The sequence below is a fragment of the Kryptolebias marmoratus genome, linkage group LG8, assembly GCF_001649575.2.
Source record: "Kryptolebias marmoratus isolate JLee-2015 linkage group LG8, ASM164957v2, whole genome shotgun sequence".
Lineage (NCBI taxonomy): Eukaryota > Metazoa > Chordata > Actinopteri > Cyprinodontiformes > Rivulidae > Kryptolebias > Kryptolebias marmoratus.
The window spans coordinates 29,284,594-29,308,474 of NC_051437.1; the positions used below are offsets into that span (position 1 = coordinate 29,284,594).

General features: G+C 40.5%; 3 protein-coding genes across 3 annotated transcripts in view; all 3 read left to right on the forward strand.

Annotated features, from left to right (window-relative positions):
- The window catches only part of clcn6 (chloride channel 6), a 15,135-nt gene extending 9,708 nt beyond the window's left edge, over nucleotides 1-5,427 (forward strand). The window contains exons 14-23 of the mRNA XM_017438814.3: nucleotides 57-186; nucleotides 782-935; nucleotides 1,337-1,493; nucleotides 1,745-1,851; nucleotides 2,326-2,512; nucleotides 2,780-2,940; nucleotides 3,952-4,108; nucleotides 4,182-4,289; nucleotides 4,394-4,519; nucleotides 4,659-5,427. Coding sequence (XP_017294303.1) covers nucleotides 57-186; nucleotides 782-935; nucleotides 1,337-1,493; nucleotides 1,745-1,851; nucleotides 2,326-2,512; nucleotides 2,780-2,940; nucleotides 3,952-4,108; nucleotides 4,182-4,289; nucleotides 4,394-4,519; nucleotides 4,659-4,739 — 1,368 coding nt within the window. The 3' untranslated portion in view covers nucleotides 4,740-5,427. The remainder of the gene's footprint in view (nucleotides 1-56; nucleotides 187-781; nucleotides 936-1,336; nucleotides 1,494-1,744; nucleotides 1,852-2,325; nucleotides 2,513-2,779; nucleotides 2,941-3,951; nucleotides 4,109-4,181; nucleotides 4,290-4,393; nucleotides 4,520-4,658) is intronic.
- Nucleotides 5,428-13,673: 8,246 nt separating this feature from the next.
- LOC119617257 (lectin-like) lies at nucleotides 13,674-14,957 on the forward strand. Its single transcript, XM_037976824.1, has 3 exons — nucleotides 13,674-13,994; nucleotides 14,272-14,372; nucleotides 14,775-14,957. The coding sequence occupies exons 1-3, from the start codon at nucleotides 13,700-13,702 to the stop codon at nucleotides 14,880-14,882; spliced, it is 504 nt and encodes a 167-aa protein (XP_037832752.1). The 5' UTR covers nucleotides 13,674-13,699; the 3' UTR covers nucleotides 14,883-14,957.
- A 3,055-nt stretch (nucleotides 14,958-18,012) lies between these two features.
- Nucleotides 18,013-22,634, forward strand: LOC112449766 (putative C-type lectin domain family 20 member A). The gene is made up of 6 exons (XM_025002149.2): nucleotides 18,013-18,106; nucleotides 18,269-18,453; nucleotides 19,318-19,546; nucleotides 21,255-21,584; nucleotides 21,862-21,962; nucleotides 22,365-22,634. The coding sequence occupies exons 1-6, from the start codon at nucleotides 18,013-18,015 to the stop codon at nucleotides 22,470-22,472; spliced, it is 1,047 nt and encodes a 348-aa protein (XP_024857917.2). The 3' UTR covers nucleotides 22,473-22,634.
- Nucleotides 22,635-23,881: the final 1,247 nt, after the last annotated feature.

Consider the following 23,881-nt stretch of genomic DNA (forward strand, 5'->3'; position numbering starts at 1 on the left):
CCCCCCCCCCCCCCCCCGCCTCTCACGGATTCACTGTGAAACGGTTTCATTTCCAGCTGGCTGGCAGTGAGGAGATCAACTCCACCATCCGCCAGTTCTTCTGCTCCAACAAGACCTACAACGACATGGCCACTCTGTTCTTCAACCCACAGGAGGCCGCCATCCACCAGCTCTTCCACCAGGACGGTGAGCACAGACTTTTATTTTGAAATCCCTTCCTGTCACAGAGAACCAAATGGTGTTGGGGTTTGATTCATTTTTACTGAGATTATTATTGTAGATGTGATAAGATTTATTTGCATCACATTCTCCAAGTTTTTGTCAATAAAACCTTTTGGAGAAGATATTTTTATTAAATCTGCTACACTCTGGTTTAGTTGTTAGATATTATATTTTATATGTAGCTATACTGACAGATAAGGTGGTAAAAAGGTGGTGCATTCTTCAGTTCTTCTGAATCTGAAGTGAAGCTGTTTTATATAAGTTTATTTTAAGGTTAATTAGCAGATTTTGACCACAGATCATCAGTTTTAACTTTCAGAACAGCTTGGTGTCTTTATGCTGCTGCTGTTTTTACAGATTTGAGTCACGACAAAAGAAAGTTTCTAAAAACACCTTAAATTAAAAGGTAAACTAATCAAACTAAACAATTAAATGTACAGTTCAGTGGTGATAGTTAGTAATAAATACATGAAGGTTCAGCAGACAGGAAAGAGATGGAGCGTTTGACGACACCAGAACCCGATGAAGATAACGACCCGTCTCCGGTTCCTCCCCTCAGGAACCTTCAGCCCGGTGACCCTGTCGGTGTTCTTCCTGCTCTACTTCCTGTTGGCCTGTTGGACCTACGGCGTGTCTGTTCCCAGCGGGCTCTTCGTCCCGTCGCTCCTCTGCGGGGCGGCGTTCGGACGCCTCGTGGCGAACATCCTCAGAGTGTGAGAACAAACTCGTTTTCTGTTGGTAGCTAAAAAAATGAGACAATTATCAGAATAGGCTGCATTTGTTTTTAACTTAATTAGACAAGAAACTATTATTTCACCAGGTATTTACCTATTTGGTCTCTAAATTAAAGCAAAATCTTTTGGACTAAATGTTTTTTTTTATACCCATGCATTTCTTTGCTCTAGTTCCTTATAAACAGAAATTTGTCATCATTTGTTCATAAAACCAAATCATTTATCAGTTATGAAGCAAGAATTCAGCAGAAGACTCTTATTTTGACATTTTTCTGCACGTTGTTTCTTAAATGATTCTCAGGATCGAGGGTTTCCTTGGGTATGAAATGTGAATTCCTGCTGATTTTATGGTTTTTAACCCTGAGTTTCTCGTCTGTCAGGAAACTGGGAATAGGCATTCACTCCGGGACCTTTGCTCTGATCGGAGCCGCCGCCTTCCTCGGAGGTGTGGTGAGGATGACCATCAGTCTCACCGTCATCCTCATCGAATCCACCAACGAAATCACGTACGGGCTGCCCATCATGATCACACTGATGGTACGCCGCCTCTTTGGTCTTCCACTGCCAAACTAATTCCAACAAACCACTAATTCCATCTTCTGTAACATTTCCTTTTATTTAACTCTTGAAAATCCTCAAAAATCAAATATTTTGTTCAAGCTCGTTAAACCCAAATAGTGGAAATTTCAGCGATTTTTGAAGTAAAAGATCATTTAAACCCAAACGGCTGCTTTCTGATCCATCTATGGTGATAAATTTGTTGTAAATTCTCTTATTTTGACTGTCAGGTTGCAAAGTGGACTGGAGATTTCTTCAACAAAGGCATCTATGACATCCACATCCAGCTGAAAGGAGTCCCTCTGCTGGAGTGGGAGACCGAGGTTGAAATGGACAAGTAAGATTTGTTTTTAAAGGAAAAACAATTTAAAACTTCTGTCTGAGCATTATTTCTGATTATTATTATTATTATTATTATTTGGTGACATTTAACGTGCAGTGTGGACCAGGGATGGAGGATTGGAGTAAATTAGCCCATCATTTTTTATTTGTTGTTGTTTTTCTTTTTTTAAGGACAATATTTTCTGCTTTAATTTACCTGTAAATGCCTTTATAAATCAAATCCAAACCTGAACATGTAATACACCCTGACTGTGCTCAAACCTCCTCATTTATTTCCAACAGCAACGCTCGAACTTTCTGTCCAGTCCAGACAGTTTTTTTCTTTTTTTTTTAGCAGCTAAATTTGTTTTTAACTCTTCCCATTATCACAGCAGTAAGCTGCCACTAAATATCCCAGCGTGTTTGTTTTCCTCATGGATTCCTGCTCATCCGGGGAGAACTTTTCTGTTTTGTTTCTTATTTCTCCAAGGCTGACAGCCAGCGACATCATGGAGCCCAACCTGACCTATGTGTACCCCCACACTCGAGTTCAGTCCTTAGTCAGCATCCTCCGCACCACCGTGTACCACGCCTTTCCCGTGGTCACTGAAAACCGTCAGAACGAGCGGGATTTCATGAAGGGGAACATCCTGATCAGCAACAACATTCGCTTCAAGGTGCGTGGCTTTTCAGCAGTCAGGAATAAAACTGTTCATTTCTCTGAGCCTTCTGATCCTGATTTTTATCTGCTGACTCCATTTAAACAGGATTTAACTTATATTTTCCTGCAGGTTTAAAGTTAAAAGTGTTGTCAGGCATTAATTCTCACAGATTTCAGTTTCCTGTCTGTAGAAATGTGTCCTCTGAGTTCAGTCAAGATTTATCGTTTTTATTGCGAAGAGAAGTAAGAAAACAGTTTCCCTGACGTAAACCTCTTCTTGTAGAAATCCAACGTTGTGTCCCGTGCGGGGGAGCAGCGCCGGCGGTGCCAGTCGATGAAGTCCTACCCGTCCAGCGAGCTGAGGAACGTGTGTGACGAGCAGAACGCCGCGGTGGAGCCAGCGGAGGAGGGGGAGGACCTGCTCCAGCAGATGTTAGAGAGAAGGTAGGGCAGAGGCACAGGTGGGCACAGGTGGGCACAGGTGGGTACAGGTGGGTACAGGTGGGGCGCACCTGTTTGTGAAAGGTCCTGCTGTGCAGGTTTTGGAAAAGGTATTACTTGATGTCTTTCTCTGAACAGAATTCTTTAAAGTGTGTAAACAGATCAGCGATGAGAGAAGCTGTTGCCATGGTGACGCTTAATGCAGCGTTTAGACCAAAGACAAGAAATCACTAAAATGTTTCCAACAAAAGCTTTAGTGTTGTTATACACCTGTCCTAAGTCGGGACGTGCAGTCTGTCTATCTGTCCATCTGTCCATCTGTCTGGGGACGGTTTCTTGTCCAAACTCTAAACTTAAAGGTCGAAGGTCACAGGTCACCCCTTTGTTTGAACCTAGTCTGGGCTTTAGCTGCGCAGCCGAGTAACACAAAGATGTCAAACCCCACATCGCCCCGAACGGCGGGGGTGTTGGGTATCGTTGACAAGACTCTTGTTGTGTCTCTAAAAATGTGAGACATGGAAAAATAACAGCTGAAGCTTATTTATTTGGTGTCCCTAATAAAGCTTTTACTCGACAGCTAAATGTTTTGAGTTTACTCTGTCACGGTTATCCCACCAGCCAAACAAAATCAATGAAATCTAGAAGAAATGGCTTGCTGAAGAGGCAGCAGAACCCAGTAACCTAACCACCATCAGTTTAGCAGAACCCAGTAACCTAACCACCATCAGTTTAGCAGAACCCAGTAATCTAACCACCGTCAGTTTAGCAGAACCCAGTAATCTGACCACCGTCAGTTTAGCAGAACCCAGTAATCTGACCACCGTCAGTTTAGCAGAACCCAGATATCTGACCACCATCAGTTTAGCAGAACCCAGATATCTGACCACCATCAGTTTAGCAGAACCCAGATATCTGACCACCATCAGTTTAGCAGAACCCAGATATCTGACCACCATCAGTTTGGAGACAGTCCACACCCTCTGTAATCCATGCGTTGGTTCTGCTCATGTCTAGGCATGCTCCCTACCCAAACCTGTACCCAGATCAGTCCCCCAGTGAAGAGTGGACCATGGAAGAGCGTTTCAGACCACTCACCTTCCATGGCCTCATCCTCCGCTCCCAGCTGGTCAACCTGCTCATCCGAGGGGTCTGCTACTCCGAGAACCAGTCGGTCAGTGATAAACACTTCTGCTTTTGGATGTAAATTTTCCTGAGCTTTTGTGACAAACGTCTCCCTCTGACAGAGTGCCTCTCAGCCCAGGCTGTCGTACGCAGAAATGACTGAAGATTACCCACGTTACCCAGACATCCATGAAGTGGACCTCACGCTGCTCAACCCCCTCATGATAGTGGTACGATCTGTTTCACTGCGGACTCAGACGACGGCTCCAAGTCCAAACAGGAAGTTCAGATTTTGTTAGAAGTTAAGCTGATGAATTTAATGATGTGTTTCCAGGATGTCACCCCTTACATGAACACGAGTCCCTACACAGTTTCACCCAACACCCGGATCTCCCAGGTCTTCAACCTCTTCAGGACTATGGGCCTACGACACCTACCGGTGGTCAATGCTGTCGGAGAAGTAAGTCCTACCCAGTTCAGTTTATTTGAAGCTTAATTGTCATTGATTTATTCCATAAACCACCAAATACGGCGTTGCAGTCCATTACACAGTGACGCATGTTGTTTCTCGTTAAATCTTTATTTGCTCTTTCTTTCAGATTGTTGGGATAATCACAAGACATAATTTAACCCACGAGTTCCTGGTGGCCAAACTGCGGCAGCATTACATCACCATTTGACCAGATTTTGGACTTTGTGTCGCAGCACTGCTCAGTCTGCTCTTTCAGCTTTGGATTTGGTTTGTCACTAAAAGCATTCAGGCATCCTAAAGCCACACTAAACACATCATGGCTGCATTAAGTGCTTTTGGACCAGAGGGACCTTTTTATTAAAGGCTGTTTCTTTCCTGTTTTGTTTCTGCACTGCAGGAACTACCACTGGTTGTAGTTAATAGACCAGCTTCTGTAGTCCTTTTGTAGGTCCTAGAATTTGAATTTGTTAGCATGAGACTCATCTGTTAGGTGATTGGTTAAAACAACATATGAGAGCAGCACTGGAGCCTTCTTTTTAAAAAGATGCGTAAACGCTGGTTAAAATGTGTCTCATGAACAGGAACGTTTTTCACGAGTCCAGAAGAGAAAACAGAAGTACGGTCATGGGAAACAGGAAGTCCACCTTCCTTCAGCTGAAGGCTTTTAAATATCAGGACGTAACAAACTGATCTGGTCTTCATCAGGTTCTAAAATGATTCAGATCTGACCTCAAGTGAACAAAAACACACAACAGATACACAATGTAAACAAAACCAAGATGGAAAACGTGTTAAAAGCTAAATCCAGATCCTGACCCAACAGAACTCTCAGTGGGTTCCTGGTTGTGGAGGAGTTGTGGCCCACTCTTCTTTCCAGCGTTGCTTCAGCTCATTGGTTCCTGTTTGTCTCTCTCATGGTTGTGGAGGAGTTGTGGCCCACTCTTCTTTCCAGCGTTGCTTCAGCTCACTGGTTTCTGCTCAGCTCTCTGAGGTTCTGGTTCAGCCCAAACCATCAGCCCTCCACCGCTGTGCTGACAGCTGAGAGGAGCTGCTCGAGCTGATATCCTGTTTGATGATCTCCAAACATCTCCACTTTGGTCTCATCTGTCTGTCAGACTTTGCTTCAGAAGTCTCGTGGTTCTTTCAGACTTTGGAACCCCAAGCCGGGCGGCCATGTTGTTTTTGGAAGCAGCATTGACAGACTTGGTTTTTCACTCCAAACTTTTCCATTTTAGCTTTATTTCTGTTGAATAAATAACACGTTGGAATCTGTTGTGTGTTTTTGTTCACTTGAAGTTAGATTAGGATAATTTTAGAACCTGGTGAAGACCGGATCATTTTCATTAAGTCCCGATAAAGAGGTGGACTTTTTATTTCCCATTACTTTACAACAAACTACCTAAATGAAATCTCACCTGCAGACATTCATTCCTTTTTTAGTCCATTCTTATTTTGTATTATTGTTGTCACTGATGCACTTTGTTTTGGTTTGTGGATTTTTTTAATTTCCTGTGCGACTGAAGTAAAGCGTCAGGAACCTCGGTAACGTTGTGAACTCATTCCAAGCTGCACAAACAGCAACATTTCCAACCACTTCAGCCGCCTGTAGGTCTGTGGGCGTTGTTTGCACTAAAGAAATGCATTAATCGTTTCCTTTTTATCACTTCAGTGTTAAATAAGCAAAGAGGTCCGTGTCTTTGAGTCTCAGGCAGTTGATGTGGATTTTATTTTGTGATGGAAGAAGATTTGGTGTTTCAATAATCCTGTTTTAGAGAAGCAGGCAGCATTATGTAACGGTGACTTTATTATGAGTTTTACTCCAGTCATAATGTTTTTAATCTTATTCTCTGGTACTTTATTTAATCATTCCTGAATTGGACAAAAATGAGCAAAAACAAGTAAAAATGTGAGGTCCACTGATGTCAGACTGATTATTTACAATCATAAGTATGTACATCAAATATTTCTTACTTGATATTAGCCTTCAGATAATATTTACAAGTATTTTTTATACATTTTTTTTTGTGTGTCTGAGCTGCATATGATTTAATCATACAGGAGTGTTTTTGGATCATATTTCACTTTAACTCTGCTCATCTGTTCAGACGAAAACCTGTTTTTGTTGCTTATTCCAAATATTACAGCTGCTTTCTTAGGTTTTCTGTCAATGTTTGCAATGAAGTTTGTACGAATATAGACACCTGGATAAAACAAGGTAAAACAATTAAAATCTGTATTTATTTGATAGAAGAAGCAGAAAAATCTGTTTGTACCATTATTGTACAAATAAAGGCCAGTTTGTTTGTCCATCATACAAAGTGTTTGAGATTTCTTTTTCATAATCTGATTTAAAATAAACTAAAACTAATGTTTGTTATAATCTGTCGTGGCTCTGTTAACTCCTTCCTGTGAATGTTTGGAGCTGCTTCCAAAATAAAACCAAAGACCGACAAACCACAGCTTTAAGTCCGACGCCCTCCGCTGTTTTACCTCCAGCCTCAGCCGAAGGTCTTATATATATTTAAGACCTTCGGCTGAGTGTTTTGCAGCCACAGTCAGTCTCTGTCAGTCAGTGATCAGCAGCGTTCATCTAAAAACACTTCCTCACACATGGATCAAATAACAACAGCAGAAACACACTGCCACGCATTTTCCTTTAAATCCTCTCAGCTGCACTGAAGCCACAAATCTCACCTTCTACTGCCTGCAAAAAAATTCTTTCACATTTCATTCACAACATTTTATCCATCCATAGAGTTTTCCGTTTAATGGTTTGTTTTGTATGTTTCTGTTCATGTGTTTAAACAGAGATAAATGACCTTGGTTTTGTAAATAACATGAGTTTGAATTGTTTTGACTTGCCAAATATGCAAATGTTTCTTTCTGTACCTGTCCATCAGTCAGACACTGACTGGCAAACTAACAAGGATGGAGAAAGCTGCTCTGTATGTCATCGCTTCTTTAGGTAACTCTTATTAAAGAAACATGTTTTAATATCTACTTTAATCAGAAAAGACTCTGTGTATATATATATGTGTATTTAACCCCCTTCTAACAGTTGTTCCTGTGTTTCACAGCAGCACTGCATGCCATCGCTGCACGTCGGTACATATTTGTGACAGAAGCTCAGAAATACTGCAGAGAAAAGTTCACAGACTTGGCCATTCTTCACAACAGGGAGGAGGCTTTGTTCCTGAAGGACATGGCAATTTCAGCTGGCATGCAGGACAGTAATGTACGTTAATTTTCTTTGTTTTATGACTATACGAATAATATATTAATGCTCTAAGTGCACCTTTTTGTTTAATGCTGATTACCTGAATCTCAGAAGGAAAATATTGAACTTTCACTACATGTCATCAGCAAGAACGTTTAAAACTGCAAAACCATTCAAAAAATTTTTAAATTGACTTTTAAATCGTCAGGATTTGGGGGTAGTTGTTGTTTTTGTTCCTTGTCTTCGTTCTCCGGTCATTATTCACTTCTCCTCAGTCAGTCTTTGTCTCTGAGGAACTTGACCACAACAAGGAGGCAGGTTAAGGCCCAGAGCCCGTTTAGGGTCAGAGGTCAACGTTCTGTCCGAGGGTAAGGCAGCAGGAGTCAGGTCTTCACACGATAAACACAAACCAACTCCAACAAACTGATTTGAAGTCACCCGCCAAGGCTTTCACTTCAGTTTATCAAACACTTGAATAATTTCTTTTATTCAGTATTTTCACACAATGATCAATCATCATTTCTCATATTCCAACACAGATCAAAAGTTCTCAAAAATGTATGTTTGATACATTTTTGGTACTCTGACAGGAAAAAATGTTAAATTTACCACAAAAAGCAGAGTTCTAAGAAAAAAAAGTTCACATTTTAGGTTTTGGATCCTTTTTTGTGCATCATGTCACAACCTCTCAGATGTCAGATCTCACTCAAATCTGTGGTTTTAAGTAACTCTAACACCTTGGGGGTTTTGAGTGTCTTTATGTAAACAACTATGATGATGAGAAGCTTTAACAGGATGACAGGATTTGAATCTAAATGTTGCATGTCTCCATTTGTTTGTTGGGAGAGGCTTAGGAAAGGAGGACGCAAGGAGGGAGTTTCAGGAGAGTGAACACCCTCAGCTTCAGGGTGCAGTGGTGCAGTGGTACGGCAGCTGTCTTGTGAGAGGCAGAGAACAAAATTGATCATTGTATGGGTCCATACAAAGTTTTCATCCACCTGTCCTCAGGAGCCTGACTACCTCATTAATCTCTGACGTGGTAATAGGCTCGTTTTCCCCAAAGCCCTCAGATTCTGCTACCATGAAGGTGGACAGGATGGCTGGATTAAGGAGATCCTCAAAGTGCTCCTTCCACAGTTCAGTCCTGGTCGACCCAAACCAAGCATGGCCCGGGACGGGCCTCCCTTTCCTTTTCTGAGTCGCTGAATCTTTATCACTTAGGAAAATAAGCTGGTTGCATAGTAAAAAACAACTGACTTAATTTGCAAACTGTGCAAGCACAACATTTTTTATAAAACATTTGCTGACTTGTCAACATTACAACTAAATCTGATGCATCTAAATCATCTGTTTCTTGCAGGGATTTTGGATTGGACTGTACAGGAGCGACTGGGGGTGGTCTGATAGCAATTTCAACAACATTACGCAAGAGTTCAGAAACTGGCAACCGGGTCAACCAAACAGCGATGGATCAGGACAGTCCTGCGTGATGATGGATCTAGAAGGAAGATGGAATGATCTAAGCTGTGATCAGTTCTATGAAGCAGTCTGCGCTGAAGTTAAAGGTGAGGGTTGAAACTAATGCAGAACAATCAAACCAAGCAGTTCTTCACTTCCACCTCTGCATATTTGCAGCAGTATTTCCAATGCCTTTAATTTACACTTGTAAACATGCATTACTTAAGTACATTTCCAAATGCTGCCACAAAGATGGAATGGGTTATTCTATGGTCCCACACAACATTTGCTGTGGTCTGTTTTTAGGACAGGAGGTCAAATTTATCTACATCAACAGCACCATGAACTGGACTGAGGCTCAGAGCTACTGCAGAGAACATCACACAGACCTGGCCACCGTGAGGAACGAGGCAGAGAACAAGAAGATAAGGCAGCTGGTACCTCAAAAACAGAGAATCTGGTTTGGTCTTTTCAGAGATTCCTGGCAGTGGGTGGATGGAAGTCCCAACTCATTTAGCTACTGGGTAGAGAACGAACCTAACAGACAAAAACAAAGTTGTGCTGCAGCGTTCTTTAACAATTCTGGAAAATGGGTGGACTGGAGCTGTACAACGAGGACCCGATTCATTTGTTTTGGTGGTAAGTTATTGTTTACTTAGCCTTTAGATGCAGCTTTTACTTTTACGTTGTGATTGCAGTCAAGAAAAGGCAGCCATTCACTTCTACACAGACTGAACTCCAGGCTGCTGTTATTCTCAGTATAAACAGAACTAATCACACAGTTAAACAAGTCGGGCTGTTGTTTCGAAGAGTGGAAACTCTTAATCTTTATCTAACGTTAATGTTTTAATGGAATGAAACCACTGGTTTCCAGTGGATTGTGGCAGGTCGGACACATTGTGAAAGGCTGAGCTGGTAAGAACTCGATCTGTGGTTTTGCAGGTAGTTGAGGGTGGAGAATCCAGGACAAGGATCTGAGATAATCTGGGTCTGAGGTAGAGGTTGGAAGTCTAGGAGGCTGCAAGGAGCAAGAAATATTTTAGGACTTTACGTCAAATCAGTGTTTGGCATTCAACAGTCCAGCATGAAGTTCTGGTCTGGCCCAGCCTTAAATACAGAAGGAACTCATCGGTCCCATCTTAGGACGAGCGTAAAAAAAATTTATAAAAACATTCTGCATTTAGGAATAATAATAATAATAATAATAATAATACATGGCTGCCATTAAAATGCATCCAGAATGAGCTGAATAAGTTTATTTGTTTTCATAGATTCAAAGCATGTGGTGAAACTGAAACTGCTGAAAAACTCCATCCTGGATCTGGACCAGATTGTTGTGCAGGAAGACGTAATAAAGCAGGTAAATTATGTGTTGTGTGCCTTTCCTTCTCTTTTTTATCTTTTAATGAACTTATTGGCAAATAAATTTGGTAAATGTTTATTTTAAAAAGCTCACAGTTTGGTTTGGGATATAAAGCAGTTGCTTTCTTTGTCCACTGATTCACATGTTTGCTTTTTTATCAGAGTTATATTTTATAACCTCACCTTGTAGTGCTTTGACTGATAGTTTTCAAACATCTAAAAACAACCAGTTATCAGTTTAAGTGACGAGGAAATGCATTTATGTGTGTGAATATCTGAATAAGTGCAGGAAGTAGGTGCACATAAGTTGAATAAGGTTTGAAGGGTATTCAGAAAGTATTTTTTTTATCTTTTAGTTGGAACAGAAGCTGAAAGTCCAGCAAACTGAAGTTGTCAAACTGAGCTGGAAGAAACAGTCAAATGGGAAGATCTTTCAAAAAGAAACTAAGAAAGACGACCTTTAATTTGGAACAGTCTACTCTATAATAGATTTCTGCCTGTTCGTAACTATTTTGGTTCCTTTTATTCATTATATGGAACATTTACGATGTTACTTTTGTAGGAGTAAAATGTCGTGTCATCGTGACGCTTAGGTCTAATTATTCAGATACAAGAATTACTGTCTGCATGTTTTTGGCTGTTTAAAAGGAAAATGTAAATCTTTTTTTCCTGAAAACCAAAATCATTTTTCCCCTCTAGCTATATTTTTGTGTTCAGTAGAAGCATCTGCATCATTTCTGCTTTGGATTATTGTTCTGTTTTTAAAACATCTTAGTCATTTATGTGTGAAGCAGTTCTAATCTGAACAGCCTGATTTCCACAAACTCAGCTGCACGCATAAAATTTGTTTCGTCACAATAAATAGAATTTCTTTACATATAAGCTTATGTTGTAAAAGAATATTTAGATAAATTCTGAATAACTGTTTTATGAAACATTGTTTTGGTTTGGTTGAATGAATATAAATTCTCTTTGTAAGCTGATTTTAAGAGTCTTACTTTATGATTTGCATCAATAAACATTAAATAAACCAGAACGGAGTGATAACTGAACATCTTTGTGTTTTTTGTCCTCATTGCTGTATGCAAACTCTCCTGAGAGAGTCATTCTGCAGTCTTTAATTATTTTAAATGGATTTATACTTTTATTAATATTTATGTTGAATGCATAAACACGGTTAGAAAGAAAGCTGTGCACGTTGTTTTTCCTCTCACTGCCAACCAGTTAAAGTGTTTTTTACACCATCTCAGATTTCTTCCTGCTAAGACAAAATATTTTTGTTCCTACAGTAACCAAGTCTTTAAATGTATATTAAAATAATTAAATATTGCTTTTTTTGTCACATACTGTTCCTGTGAACATTAAACCAGATGCAAAAATAAAATAAAGACCCAGGTGTGAACCGATCAGTCAGAGCAGCAGGCTGACAGCTGGACGGTTTGCATGTTTTGTAAAATGAACCCTGATCGACCTCACAGAGTCTGGACGGCACATTTAAATACTTCCACTCCTGTAACTGAAAGGCAGCTTTATGACAAGTCAAGAACCATTTAAAGTCCAGTCTGACCAACCTTCACATGAACTGGACGTTCATGTGAATGTCTGAAATATTGTTTGAAATATTGTTTTGAAATATTTATTAATATTTATTAAACGTTAACATGTTAAGTAATGTTGAAACATGTAGCATTTGTTAAACAAATTCAGGATATTTTATTCATCAAATGTTGTTGAGACTTCTTTAAATTCCTCTGATTTGTCTCCCTCCTCCTCAGCGTTTCAGCTCTATTTGCCTAAACTTTGCAATGTTAACGAGTCGTATTCTGATTGGCTGGAAGGGTGGACCCAGATTCACCTGCAGATCATGCGAACACCTCCTGATAATGCAAATGTCCTCTCCCTGTGTTCTCCCTGCAGGCTGCAGCCGACGCCATCAGAACATTTAATCCGTATCTGTGTGAGGCAGAGTTCAGGGCACTTTATTCTGACAGCACCGCAGTTTACACGTTCTGATTTCAAGTCGTCTTCTTACAAACACAGGACTTCTTAAACGCCTGAGGGGAAATTTCCATTTATGGTGAAATCCTGGACAAATATTTAATCAGGTCAAATGATAAAGTGACAACATTTTCACTGTAACCTTATTTAATTAAAAAAAAAGACGTTCATGTTGTAGCTTAACATTAAAACAGAACAAAACAAAATAAACGCCTAACATGTTTTTTGTTGAAAATGACATTTCATACAATCAAAAAAGGTTAAAAAACAAAAACAACTGGACTTCTATTCTGTAGTTGAAGAGTGTGGTGAAGGCTGGACTGCTTGCAGATTATTCTCGCTCTCCTAACAATAGAGGGTCATTAGAATCCTTGTTTGTCTGACTCACTGATGGGCCTGTCTGGTCACATGAGTGCAGGTGTTGATTGGAGTGAAACTGACTGGGGATCAGGCCTAAAGCTCCATTATATGTTTTTGAAATTTGGAATCTGAGACCTCCTCCTCTGTTTAATGTTGGTTTCTCCCTTTTGACATAGATGGCTTCTTTTATCCCCCTCTCAAACCATCTGTCCTCCAAAGAGTGTCCCTTATCCTTGAGGTGTAGGTGAACCGCTGAGTCCTGTCCAGAAGAGGTGGCTCTCCTGTGTTGAGCCATGCGTCTGTGGAGAGGTTGTTTGGTTTCTACAATATAAAGGTGTGAACTGCAGACACCACTCCGCTCAGTTTGGGTGTTTTGTCCTTAGGATGGACCAGTCTCTGCCTGAGAGTCCTGTTGGGTTTGAAATGTACTGAGATGATGTGTTTGGAGAAAATTTCTCTGATACTGCAGCAATATTAGGGATGATAATGTCCTTATTCTGTTCCTCTTCTTTCATTCTTTCTTTCAGCTGATCTGTTTTTCAGAAATGGACGCACATCCCTTTAAAAGATCAGTCTGAACTTTAAAAGATCAGTCTGAGAGCAAAGTGAAGAGGTAAAGCCTCTGGAGTCAAATTAATCATTAAGATTTAGCTAACGCTAAAACTTAGAAATTTGGTGAAATAATTGTTCAAATTGGGAGCAGTAATACTTTTTCAAAAATATGGTCTTTTTTTTCAGGGACAAATGTGACGTTTGTCTTCATCGACCAGCTAATGACCTGGCTCGATGCTCAGATGTACTGCAGAGAACATCACACAGACCTGGCCAGCATCAGGAGCCTGGCAGAGAACGAGAAGATAAGGACCCTGAAACCTGCAGGACTCTATGTCTGGTTCGGTCTCTACAAAGACGCCTGGAAGTGGTCGGATGGACCCCTGTTCATATATCAACACTGGAAATATGCACCAAGTGGAAGGTTGAAGAAATGTGCAGCAGCAGACTTTGGATCCTCTGGTTTTTGGACGGACTGGCAGTGTGACCAGAAGAAAGCATTTATTTGCCACCACGGTAAGACTTGATTCAATGAGTTACTTTTTATTACACCTAAAATCACCAAGATAAAACCACAGAACTGACGGACGGAGCTGAAGCTGGTTTTCAGCTCAGGAGGTCATTTTGTACGACAGAATAATTGTCTGATTGTGAACACCAGGAAGCTCCCAGCTGACCTCTCCAGCTGGTTAAAGAAACAAAAAAAAAACAATCTGATTTTTTTGCATCCATGTGAGCATTCACACAGATCTCATGAAGCTAATAAAAATGTTTTTGGTGATTCTTTTTAAAGATCCTGTGCCTTTTTCTAAGCATTCGGTGAAAGTGAAGCTGGTGAAAGACTCGTCTCTGGACCTGAATGACCCTGCAGCTCTGCAAAATGTGATGATGAAGGTAAATAATATTAAAGAATATCTTCTTAGAACTCTGTTTTTAGAGATAAATGAGACAGATAGCCATTCACCCTCACATCTAAGGCCAATTTAGAGTCACCAGTTAACCCAACATGCATGTTTTTGGACTGTGGGAGGAAACCAGAGGACCCAGAGAAAAGCCAGGATCCTTCAGAGCCCCTCACATCCAGCTCCTGATGGTCTGAAACCAGTCCTGTAAAACTGGATCTGTGTACAGAACACAGACTCAGCAGAACAATATTCACCTTAACTCAAGCTGCTGGTGAAAACGTCTGTTCAACCGCAGCAGCTTCTGTTCTCCAATCATTGAATAAAGGGTTAAAAAAGACGTTTTCTGTGATTGATACCAAGTCGTTAAGATGCTAAATTATTTGTGTTTCAGCTCGACCAGAAGCTGAAGGAGCAGGGAGTGACAGCAGACATCAAACTGAGCTGGAAGAAGCAGCGGGATGGAAACGTCTTCTTCAAGGACGAGGAGGACCAGAAATAAGAAGCAAGACGTGCAGAAAAAACATCTGTTCCAGGGACAGATATCAGTTTTCTTTTAATTATTACTTTACCTAAAACCCAGCAAGTTAGATTTAATCTCAAGCTTTAGTTTTAACACAACTTTGGTTTAAAATATTTCACGTTAGAAACAATGATTCAGATATATTTCCAACATCTCATTCCAGAGGTTCGTTACATGCAGCTTTACTTGGTCAATCAATCAATCAATCAATCAATCAATCAATCAATCAATCAATCAATCATTTTATTTATAAAGTGCTTTACAAACCAAGAAGAACCAAAGTGCTGTACAGGTGAAATTACAAATAAAATAGAAGCAAACTAAATCATAAAAAGCAATAAGTAATCAAATACAATATTGACAATATAAACAATAGGATAAGAGCATAGAAGGAAACCAGGGCAGGCCTAATAATCATGCTCTTTAGAATTAAAAGCCAGTTAAAAAAGATGAGTTTTTAAAGATAATCCTCTTAAATACTGAGAACCTGGATGGAAACGTCTGACTTCGAAGCTTCGTTTTTCAGGCATTTAACAAGTAGAAATAATTTAGGGAATCTGACCTAAAACAGCAAGGTTTAGTTGGATTTAAAGTCTATGTGTGGTTTTGTGTGTTTTATATGTTGTATATAAACATCTGGTTTCAGCTGTAGGGGATTTTATTTTTTATTTAAGCTGCTAAAAGGTGCAACTAAACTATCTGCTTACGTAAAAACACAACCCTAAAAAAAAAAAGGCTGAGTTTTCAGTTGTTCAGTTCCAGTAATATTACCAGTTTAAAGTTTTCATTTTTTAAGGTAAAGGCAACATATAATGTCCTGCAAACCTTTTTATAAATATATCTACCAGTTTATGTTAATGAGTGCAAAATATTTTAAAAAGTTTTATGACTGCAGACAAGGAGGAAAAATCTGAGCTCTATGAAACTGACCTGATCTCAATATGAGTTTAATTAAACATTTAAAAACAGATAAAGCTCCTGTTAGGTTTTTTTAGTTAATAAAAACTAAGAATTAAATGTGCAGAACTAAAATGTGGCGCTGGAATGAAAATCAGATTTCAACAAAAACCATTTCCACTTCCTTTTGTTCTGTTCAGCCAAATGTTTATTTTAAACTAGATTTAAACCCTTTTGTTCAGTTTTATTGGGTCAGAGGAGCAGAGTTCAGTCGCTTTAATAAGAAGTGTTTTTGTTAGATAAATTTATGTCTCTGTACAACAAATGACTCGGCTGGTTTCATTTATCTGACGTTTAGAAAGAGTTTGTGATAATTTACCATTTCTGACTTCATCTTTCAAAGATAAAATTAAACAGTAACACGTTTGGGCCGATGGTCAAATGAAATAAATAGTTAATCTCTGAACTTTGTGCACCTTTTTTTTCTGTTTTGGGATTTTTAAAGACTTTTCTGATTAGTTTTGTATTTAGTTCCTTACAGGGAGATTATCAAAAGTTACAAACATCTGTTGTCTGCAGAAAACCTTTGATTTAGTGATCCTACTACCATTTCCTGTTAGTTTAAATAAATAAATTATATAATCAAAATAATTAAGTATAAAAGCAGTTCATGGTTTTGAGAATCTTGTTTATTCCCACACATCTGCCTGAAAGCAGATGTTTCCAAATCAACATTTTGACTTAAGTTCATTTCTTTAATTATTTGACTCCTAATATGAGGTGAAAAAAAATCTAATTATTATTTAAAACAGCTTACATGAATTAAATCTCTGCGATAGACTTAAAGAGTTCAGCTGAAGTAAGTTTTTAGAGTAATTAGTGTTCAGAAACAGCCCAGCTCTGGTTTGTTTTCTGCTGCTGCTCCAGTGAACAAAAACATCAGAGTTTAATTGAGGATGGCTTTTTATTGCACATGTGTGCTCCTAACTCCAGGTTAAAATACTCTGAGGTAAGTTAATCCAAAAAAAGGTTAAAAGCAGAAACAACCGGACTTCTATTTTGTAGCTGAAGATCTTTCTCTTCTCCTCCATGTCCTGGATGACTGAGAATCTGCACCAGTTTAAAATAAGTTAACTCAGAGTTTACAAACAAAAAAACAAAACACCATGACTGAAAATCTTCTGAATGTGAAAAACCAAAGAAAACCAAACAGGAAGACTAAACTTATTTACTAAAAACCCAAAAAAACACAACCAGGGCATAATTTGCCCTTTCTGGCCTTCCTGAAGGGAAGATCCAGCCATAACTTTTAACCCTCAGCCTCTTTTGGAGCTCTGATGTCCTCCACCACTTCCTGTGGGCGGTGAAGGTGTTGGTGTCTGACATTTCTCAGCCAATAACAGGGTTCTGTGCTGCAGCCTCCATCGTGTCTGTTCTACACTGCTTGGTCCATACTGTAGGTTCTGTAAACAGAGGAACAGTTAGGTATGGTTCCACTGACCCCACTGCAAACAGGTCAGATACAGTCAGTGCAGCCACACCTTCAAACCACAACATCTGAGTAAAACTGAACATTTACATGTTTGTGGAGTGGAGCCTGATGGACCGTGCAGCTTCAGCATCTGAGTCTCACATCCGTCCACTGACAGTTCAGTCAGGGGGAAAAATCTCTTTGTCCTCAGATCATTTGTTGTAATATGAAGTTTTTGTTTCTTTGTTCTGTTGTTCACCAGCCTTGTCTGTTTGCTGAAGTTAAACAGGATAAAACTGTTTTACTGTAGTTGAGCAACTAACGTCTGCAACTCGAACCCAAACATGTAATCTGTCGTTATAATGTCCGTCATCTTTGGGGTCGTAGGTTAGACAGAAGTCTGTGACATCACTGTTTTTAAGAAGTTGTGTTTAGGTTGTCCACATGGAAACATCAAGGCTTAAATTAAAGATTTTCTCGCTCTGTAATGTGGTTTCTAGAAACACTTTAGGGGCTCCTAAAACACCCGTAGATACAAAAGTTTTTATTCTTTCTTTCAGCTGATCTGTTTTTCAGAAATGGAAGCAAATCCCTTTAAAAGATCAGCCTGAGAGCAAAGTGAAGAGGTAAAGCCTCTGGAGTCAAATTAATCATTTGAGATTTAAAATCTCAGAATAAACATCTGTCATCTAAAATGCAAAATTTTAAGGTGAAACACTTTGCATGTTCTTGGTGAAAGTCATGGATAAAAAGCTGAATATCTGGAGTTACAGACTGATGAAGAGGAAACGAAGAAGGATGAAGAAAGTTCTTCTCTACATCATCGCTGCGTCAGGTGAGTGGGTTTTAAAGCTTTTATTCAGTTCCTCCATATGGACTGAGGTATCTTTCAATTGTTCATTTAAATATCAGTTTGACAACTTTATTAATGGCTACACAGAATAATTTCCTTTTCTTTGTAAACTGCAGTCTAAATTTATGTGTCATGTCTCTGCAGCTGTGTGGGATGTCTCCTCACCCGTTGAACGTCAGTACCATGTTATTTATGACCCGAAGAACTGGACCGAAGCTCAGACGTACTGCAGAGAGACGTACACGGACCTGGTGACCGTGGACAGCTTGGACGTTGTGAACATCCTGAACACTAAGGCCGACGTGAGCCAAATGGGCACCACAAAAGATGTAAATTCACTTCTTTTTCTCTCTTTTTCAAAGTAGTTTTAGTAGCATTTTCAACATCATATTTATCAATGAATTTTTGAGAAATCCTAAATTTTTTCTCGATTGTTTCTATTTAATGTTGCTTTTTACTGTTCTAAATATGGTTCTCTTGGTTTCCTGACAGTTTTTTGGGGGGTTTTAATCACAACTCACCATCCTAACTGGTCTTTAACATGTTGCATTTTTTTCAAACAAACCTAAGGCAACTTATTCATCAAAAAAATGTCCAGATTTCTTTGAATTGGCCATTTCTCACGGTCCAGATTTATGTTTTTGCTCTTCAACTTTTCAGATGGATTTACAGAAAGTTTTTGATGTTAATGACTTTTATTCTGGCTGCAACAGGCTCAAAAATTAATTCTGTTGGGACAAAAAAGAAAAGAGACCAAATTCCTGTTCATAGAATTTAAACATTGACCTTTGCCAGCTCACGGGAGTCCTCTCTTTAGAAATGTGGGAAATTAATAATAAATAATAAGGCATAAAGTTGCATTCTGATAAACTGTTAGAGTCATTAGCCCACATAAGTTGAGCATTTAATTGTGACTTTCTTGTGCTAACCATAGAAACCTTCATTTACTTCAACTTTTAAGTTTTTATCAAAGCCAAACATTTCTTTTTTATTGCTAGTGTTACAATGAATTACTATATTAAAGTAGAATGACTCCAAAACTGACTCTTTTGTAGACGTATGTCCGATGATTTCTTCCTGAGTTTCATTAAAATTTTCCCACTGGTTCAGGAGATATTTTGCTGACAGACGCAGACAGAGTCGCCCGCCTGTCGTGGTGGAAAACAATAAAAATGTTTTCTTGTTTTTATCAGGCCTGGATTGGTTTGTCCTTTGACACAGTCACCTGGAAGTGGTCGTTGTCAGATGAAGATTTTTATTCCCAAACTCCTCTGCAAAATTCTGCAAACTTCAGAAACTGGTACTCGGGAGAACCGAACAGCATTTGGTATTACGAAGAGTGTGGTCTTATGTACGACAATGGAAAATGGAACGATGCCCCCTGTGAATGGACCTATAAACCCATCTGCTCCGAAACCAGTGGTAAGAAAGTTCCATCTGTCCATCCATCTTCTTCCGCTTATCCGGGGTCGGGTTGCGGAGTTAGCAGCCTAAGCAGGGAGACCCAGACTTCCCTCTCCCGACCCGAGCTGCATGCTGCTTGGACTGCCGGTACCCGTCAGCTGCTTCTGGAGTCCCACAGGCCAAGAAGGCCCGATAGGATGACTCCTTCAGCCTGACAGTATCCCTCACCGCCGGTGTCCACAGCGGGTTTCAGGGTTGCTGCCGCGACAGGCACCAACCACCTTGCGGCCACAGCTCCGATAAGCCGCCTCAACAATGGAGGCACGGAACATGGCCCACTCGGACTCAATGTCCCCCACCTCCACCAGGTAGTGGTCAGTTGACAGCTCCGCCCCTCTCTTCACCCGAGTGTCCAAAACATGCGGCCGCAGATCAGATGAAACGACAACAAAGTTGATCATTGAACTGCGACCTAGGGTGTCCTGGTGCCAAGAGCACATATGGACACCCTTATGTTTGAACATGGTGTTCGTTATGGACAATCCATGACGAGCACAGAAGTCCAACAACAGAACACCACTCGGGTTCAGATCAGGGGGGCCGTTCCTCCCNACCACACCCNTCCAGGTCTCACTGTCATTGNCCACNTGAGCGTTNAAGTCCCCCAGCAGAACAAGGGAGTCCCCAGGAGNGGGCACCCTCCAGTAACCCTTCCAAGGACTCCAAAAAGGGTGGGTATTCTGAACTGCCGTTGGGCGCATAAGCGCAAACAACAGTCAGGACCCGTCCCCCCACACGTAGGCGGAGGGAGGCTACCCTCTCGTTCACCGGGGTAAACCCCAACGTACAGGCACCAAGATGGGGGGCAACAAGTATGCCCNCTCCTGCTNGGCGCCTCTCACNGGGGACAACTCCAGAGTGAAAGAGTGTCCAACCCCTCTCAAGGAGACTGGTTCCAGAGCCAGAGCTGTGCGTTGAGGTGAGCCCGACTATTTCTAGCTGGAACCTCTCAACCTCACACACCAGCTCAGGCTCCTTTCCCACCAGAGAGGTGACATTCCAAATCCTGAGAGCCAGCTTCTGTAGCCGAGGATCAGACCGCCACGATCCTCGCCTCCGGCCGCCACCCATCCCACATTGCACCCGACCCCTTTGGCCCCTCCCATAGGTGGTGAGCCCATGGGAAGGGGGACCCACGTATCCCCTTCGGGCTGTGCCCGGCCGGGCTCCATGGGCAAAGCTCCACCACCAGGTGCTCGCCAACGTGCCCCACCTCCAGGCCTGGCTCCAGAGTGGGGACTCGGAGACCCGCGTCTGGGCGAGGGAAAACTGGATCCAAAATTTTTATTCATCATAAGGGGTCTTTGGGCTGCACTTCGTCTGATCCCTCACCCAGGACCTGTCATTGGGTGACCCTACCAGAGGCAAGAAGCCCTGACAGCATAGCTCCCAGGATCATTGGGACACTCAACCCCCTCCACCACGGTAAGGTGGCAGCCCGAGGAGGGGGGTGAGAAAGTTAACAAATGTAAATTTCAGAAAATGTAAGTTTGTTTTCTTTATTTCTCTCTGTCTGCTTTGATTTTTTCAAGTTGATAAAGATGCCAAAGTCATTATTTTTTTAGATTAGCGAATTTAGCTAACGCTAAAACTTAGAAATTTGGTGAAATAATTGTTCAAATTGGGAGCAGTAATACTTTTTCAAAAATATGGTCTTTTTTTTCAGGGACAAATGTGACGTTTGTCTTCATCGACCAGCTAATGACCTGGCTCGATGCTCAGATGTACTGCAGAGAACATCACACAGACCTGGCCAGCATCAGGAGCCTGGCAGAGAACGAGAAGATAAGGACCCTGAAACCTGCAGGACTCTATGTCTGGTTCGGTCTCTACAAAGACGCCTGGAAGTGGTCGGATGGACCCCTGTTCATATATCAACACTGGAAATATGCACCAAGTGGAAGGTTGAAGAAATGTGCAGCAGCAGACTTTGGATCCTCTGGTTTTTGGACGGACTGGCAGTGTGACCAGAAGAAAGCATTTATTTGCCACCACGGTAAGACTTGATTCAATGAGTTACTTTTTATTACACCTAAAATCACCAAGATAAAACCACAGAACTGACGGACGGAGCTGAAGCTGGTTTTCAGCTCAGGAGGTCATTTTGTACGACAGAATAATTGTCTGATTGTGAACACCAGGAAGCTCCCAGCTGACCTCTCCAGCTGGTTAAAGAAACAAAAAAAAAACAATCTGATTTTTTTGCATCCATGTGAGCATTCACACAGATCTCATGAAGCTAATAAAAATGTTTTTGGTGATTCTTTTTAAAGATCCTGTGCCTTTTTCTAAGCATTCGGTGAAAGTGAAGCTGGTGAAAGACTCGTCTCTGGACCTGAATGACCCTGCAGCTCTGCAAAATGTGATGATGAAGGTAAATAATATTAAAGAATATCTTCTTAGAACTCTGTTTTTAGAGATAAATGAGACAGATAGCCATTCACCCTCACATCTAAGGCCAATTTAGAGTCACCAGTTAACCCAACATGCATGTTTTTGGACTGTGGGAGGAAACCAGAGGACCCAGAGAAAAGCCAGGATCCTTCAGAGCCCCTCACATCCAGCTCCTGATGGTCTGAAACCAGTCCTGTAAAACTGGATCTGTGTACAGAACACAGACTCAGCAGAACAATATTCACCTTAACTCAAGCTGCTGGTGAAAACGTCTGTTCAACCGCAGCAGCTTCTGTTCTCCAATCATTGAATAAAGGGTTAAAAAAGACGTTTTCTGTGATTGATACCAAGTCGTTAAGATGCTAAATTATTTGTGTTTCAGCTCGACCAGAAGCTGAAGGAGCAGGGAGTGACAGCAGACATCAAACTGAGCTGGAAGAAGCAGCGGGATGGAAACGTCTTCTTCAAGGACGAGGAGGACCAGAAATAAGAAGCAAGACGTGCAGAAAAAACATCTGTTCCAGGGACAGATCTTAATCTCCTTCTCTTTTAGAAACATATATTATCATATAAATTACAGTTATGTAATAGAAGATGTTAAAGTTGACAATGAATGATTTTAAGAACAACTAGTTCTGTTTGTATCTATAGTTCATGTATTCTGTGCTGAGCTGTTGTAGGATAACGTATAATAAACAGACTCAAAGATAAAAACAGCATTTGTTTGGATTACACATGAAATCTGATATGTGCGTGTTAAATGATCCTTTTAGTCAGTAATGTTTGAATTTTGCACACACCCAGCTAATGTTAAGAACAAGTTATCTAAAGTAAACAGAAAATATCAAATATCAGAAGACTTTTTCATCAGAAAGTTGTGCATGTCAAAGTTTCTGCAGAAGAGAAAGAAAAACAACAGTACATCAAAGCACAAAAAAGAATTAGAATGACATGACAACAAAACAGTTTTTATATTATTTTTTAAAACATTTGTGGTGTTCTGCTAAATGGGCATGAGAGCAGGCTAATTCTAAAGTTTTTGATTTAAAAAAATTAAATTAAACTTTAATTATAAAGCTCCTCTTATACAGCAGTTTATAACAACGTGTTTTACAGCAGGTCAAAATGAACATAAAAGAAAATCAATAAACAAGAAAAGAACCACATCCCTTAAAGCAGCAAAAAGTCCCAAAACAGCTGAAGACGAAGGGACTGAAGGAACTGTTTTCAAAATTATACCTAAGCAATAATAAAAACCAAATGGAAAATATAGGAATGAATAGTGTTAAAGCTGAAGGGAAATCCACAAATTAAAGCCTAACATGAATCCCATCAGGGTGTGGAGACATCTCCAAGGATGCAGAAGGTCTTAAGTTTGTCTCAGATTCTCAGCTCTGCCGGACTTCTCCGCTGGTTTCATTCCTGCTGATGTCAGATCAACTGGCCTGAAGTTATTTAAGGTTTTTAAACAGACAGATTTATGGTCAGGAACAATCCCAGCGTCGTTCCAGAGACAGGGAAAATGTTGGAAATAAAAAGTCGTTCAAAGAGTTTGGTCCAAACCAGAGTTTTTCAGCAGCCTCTGCTGGTTCGTTGTTGGACTGCAACCTTGTTTTCAACTGACTCAGGATTTATTTATTATAACACTGGGTTTTATTATTGTTGGTGTATTTATTTAAATCTGAATCTCCTTTTTCTTTTTATTATTAGAATGTTTAAAAATGAATTGTATCTATAAGTCATGTTTAATGAATAATTGTAATTCTCGTGAAATGACGACCCGACCACAGGTAAAAGGTAAAAGATGGATGGACGGACGGACGGATGGATGGATGGATGGATGGATGGATGGATGGATGGATGCATGGAGGGATGGATGGATGGACGGATGGACGGATG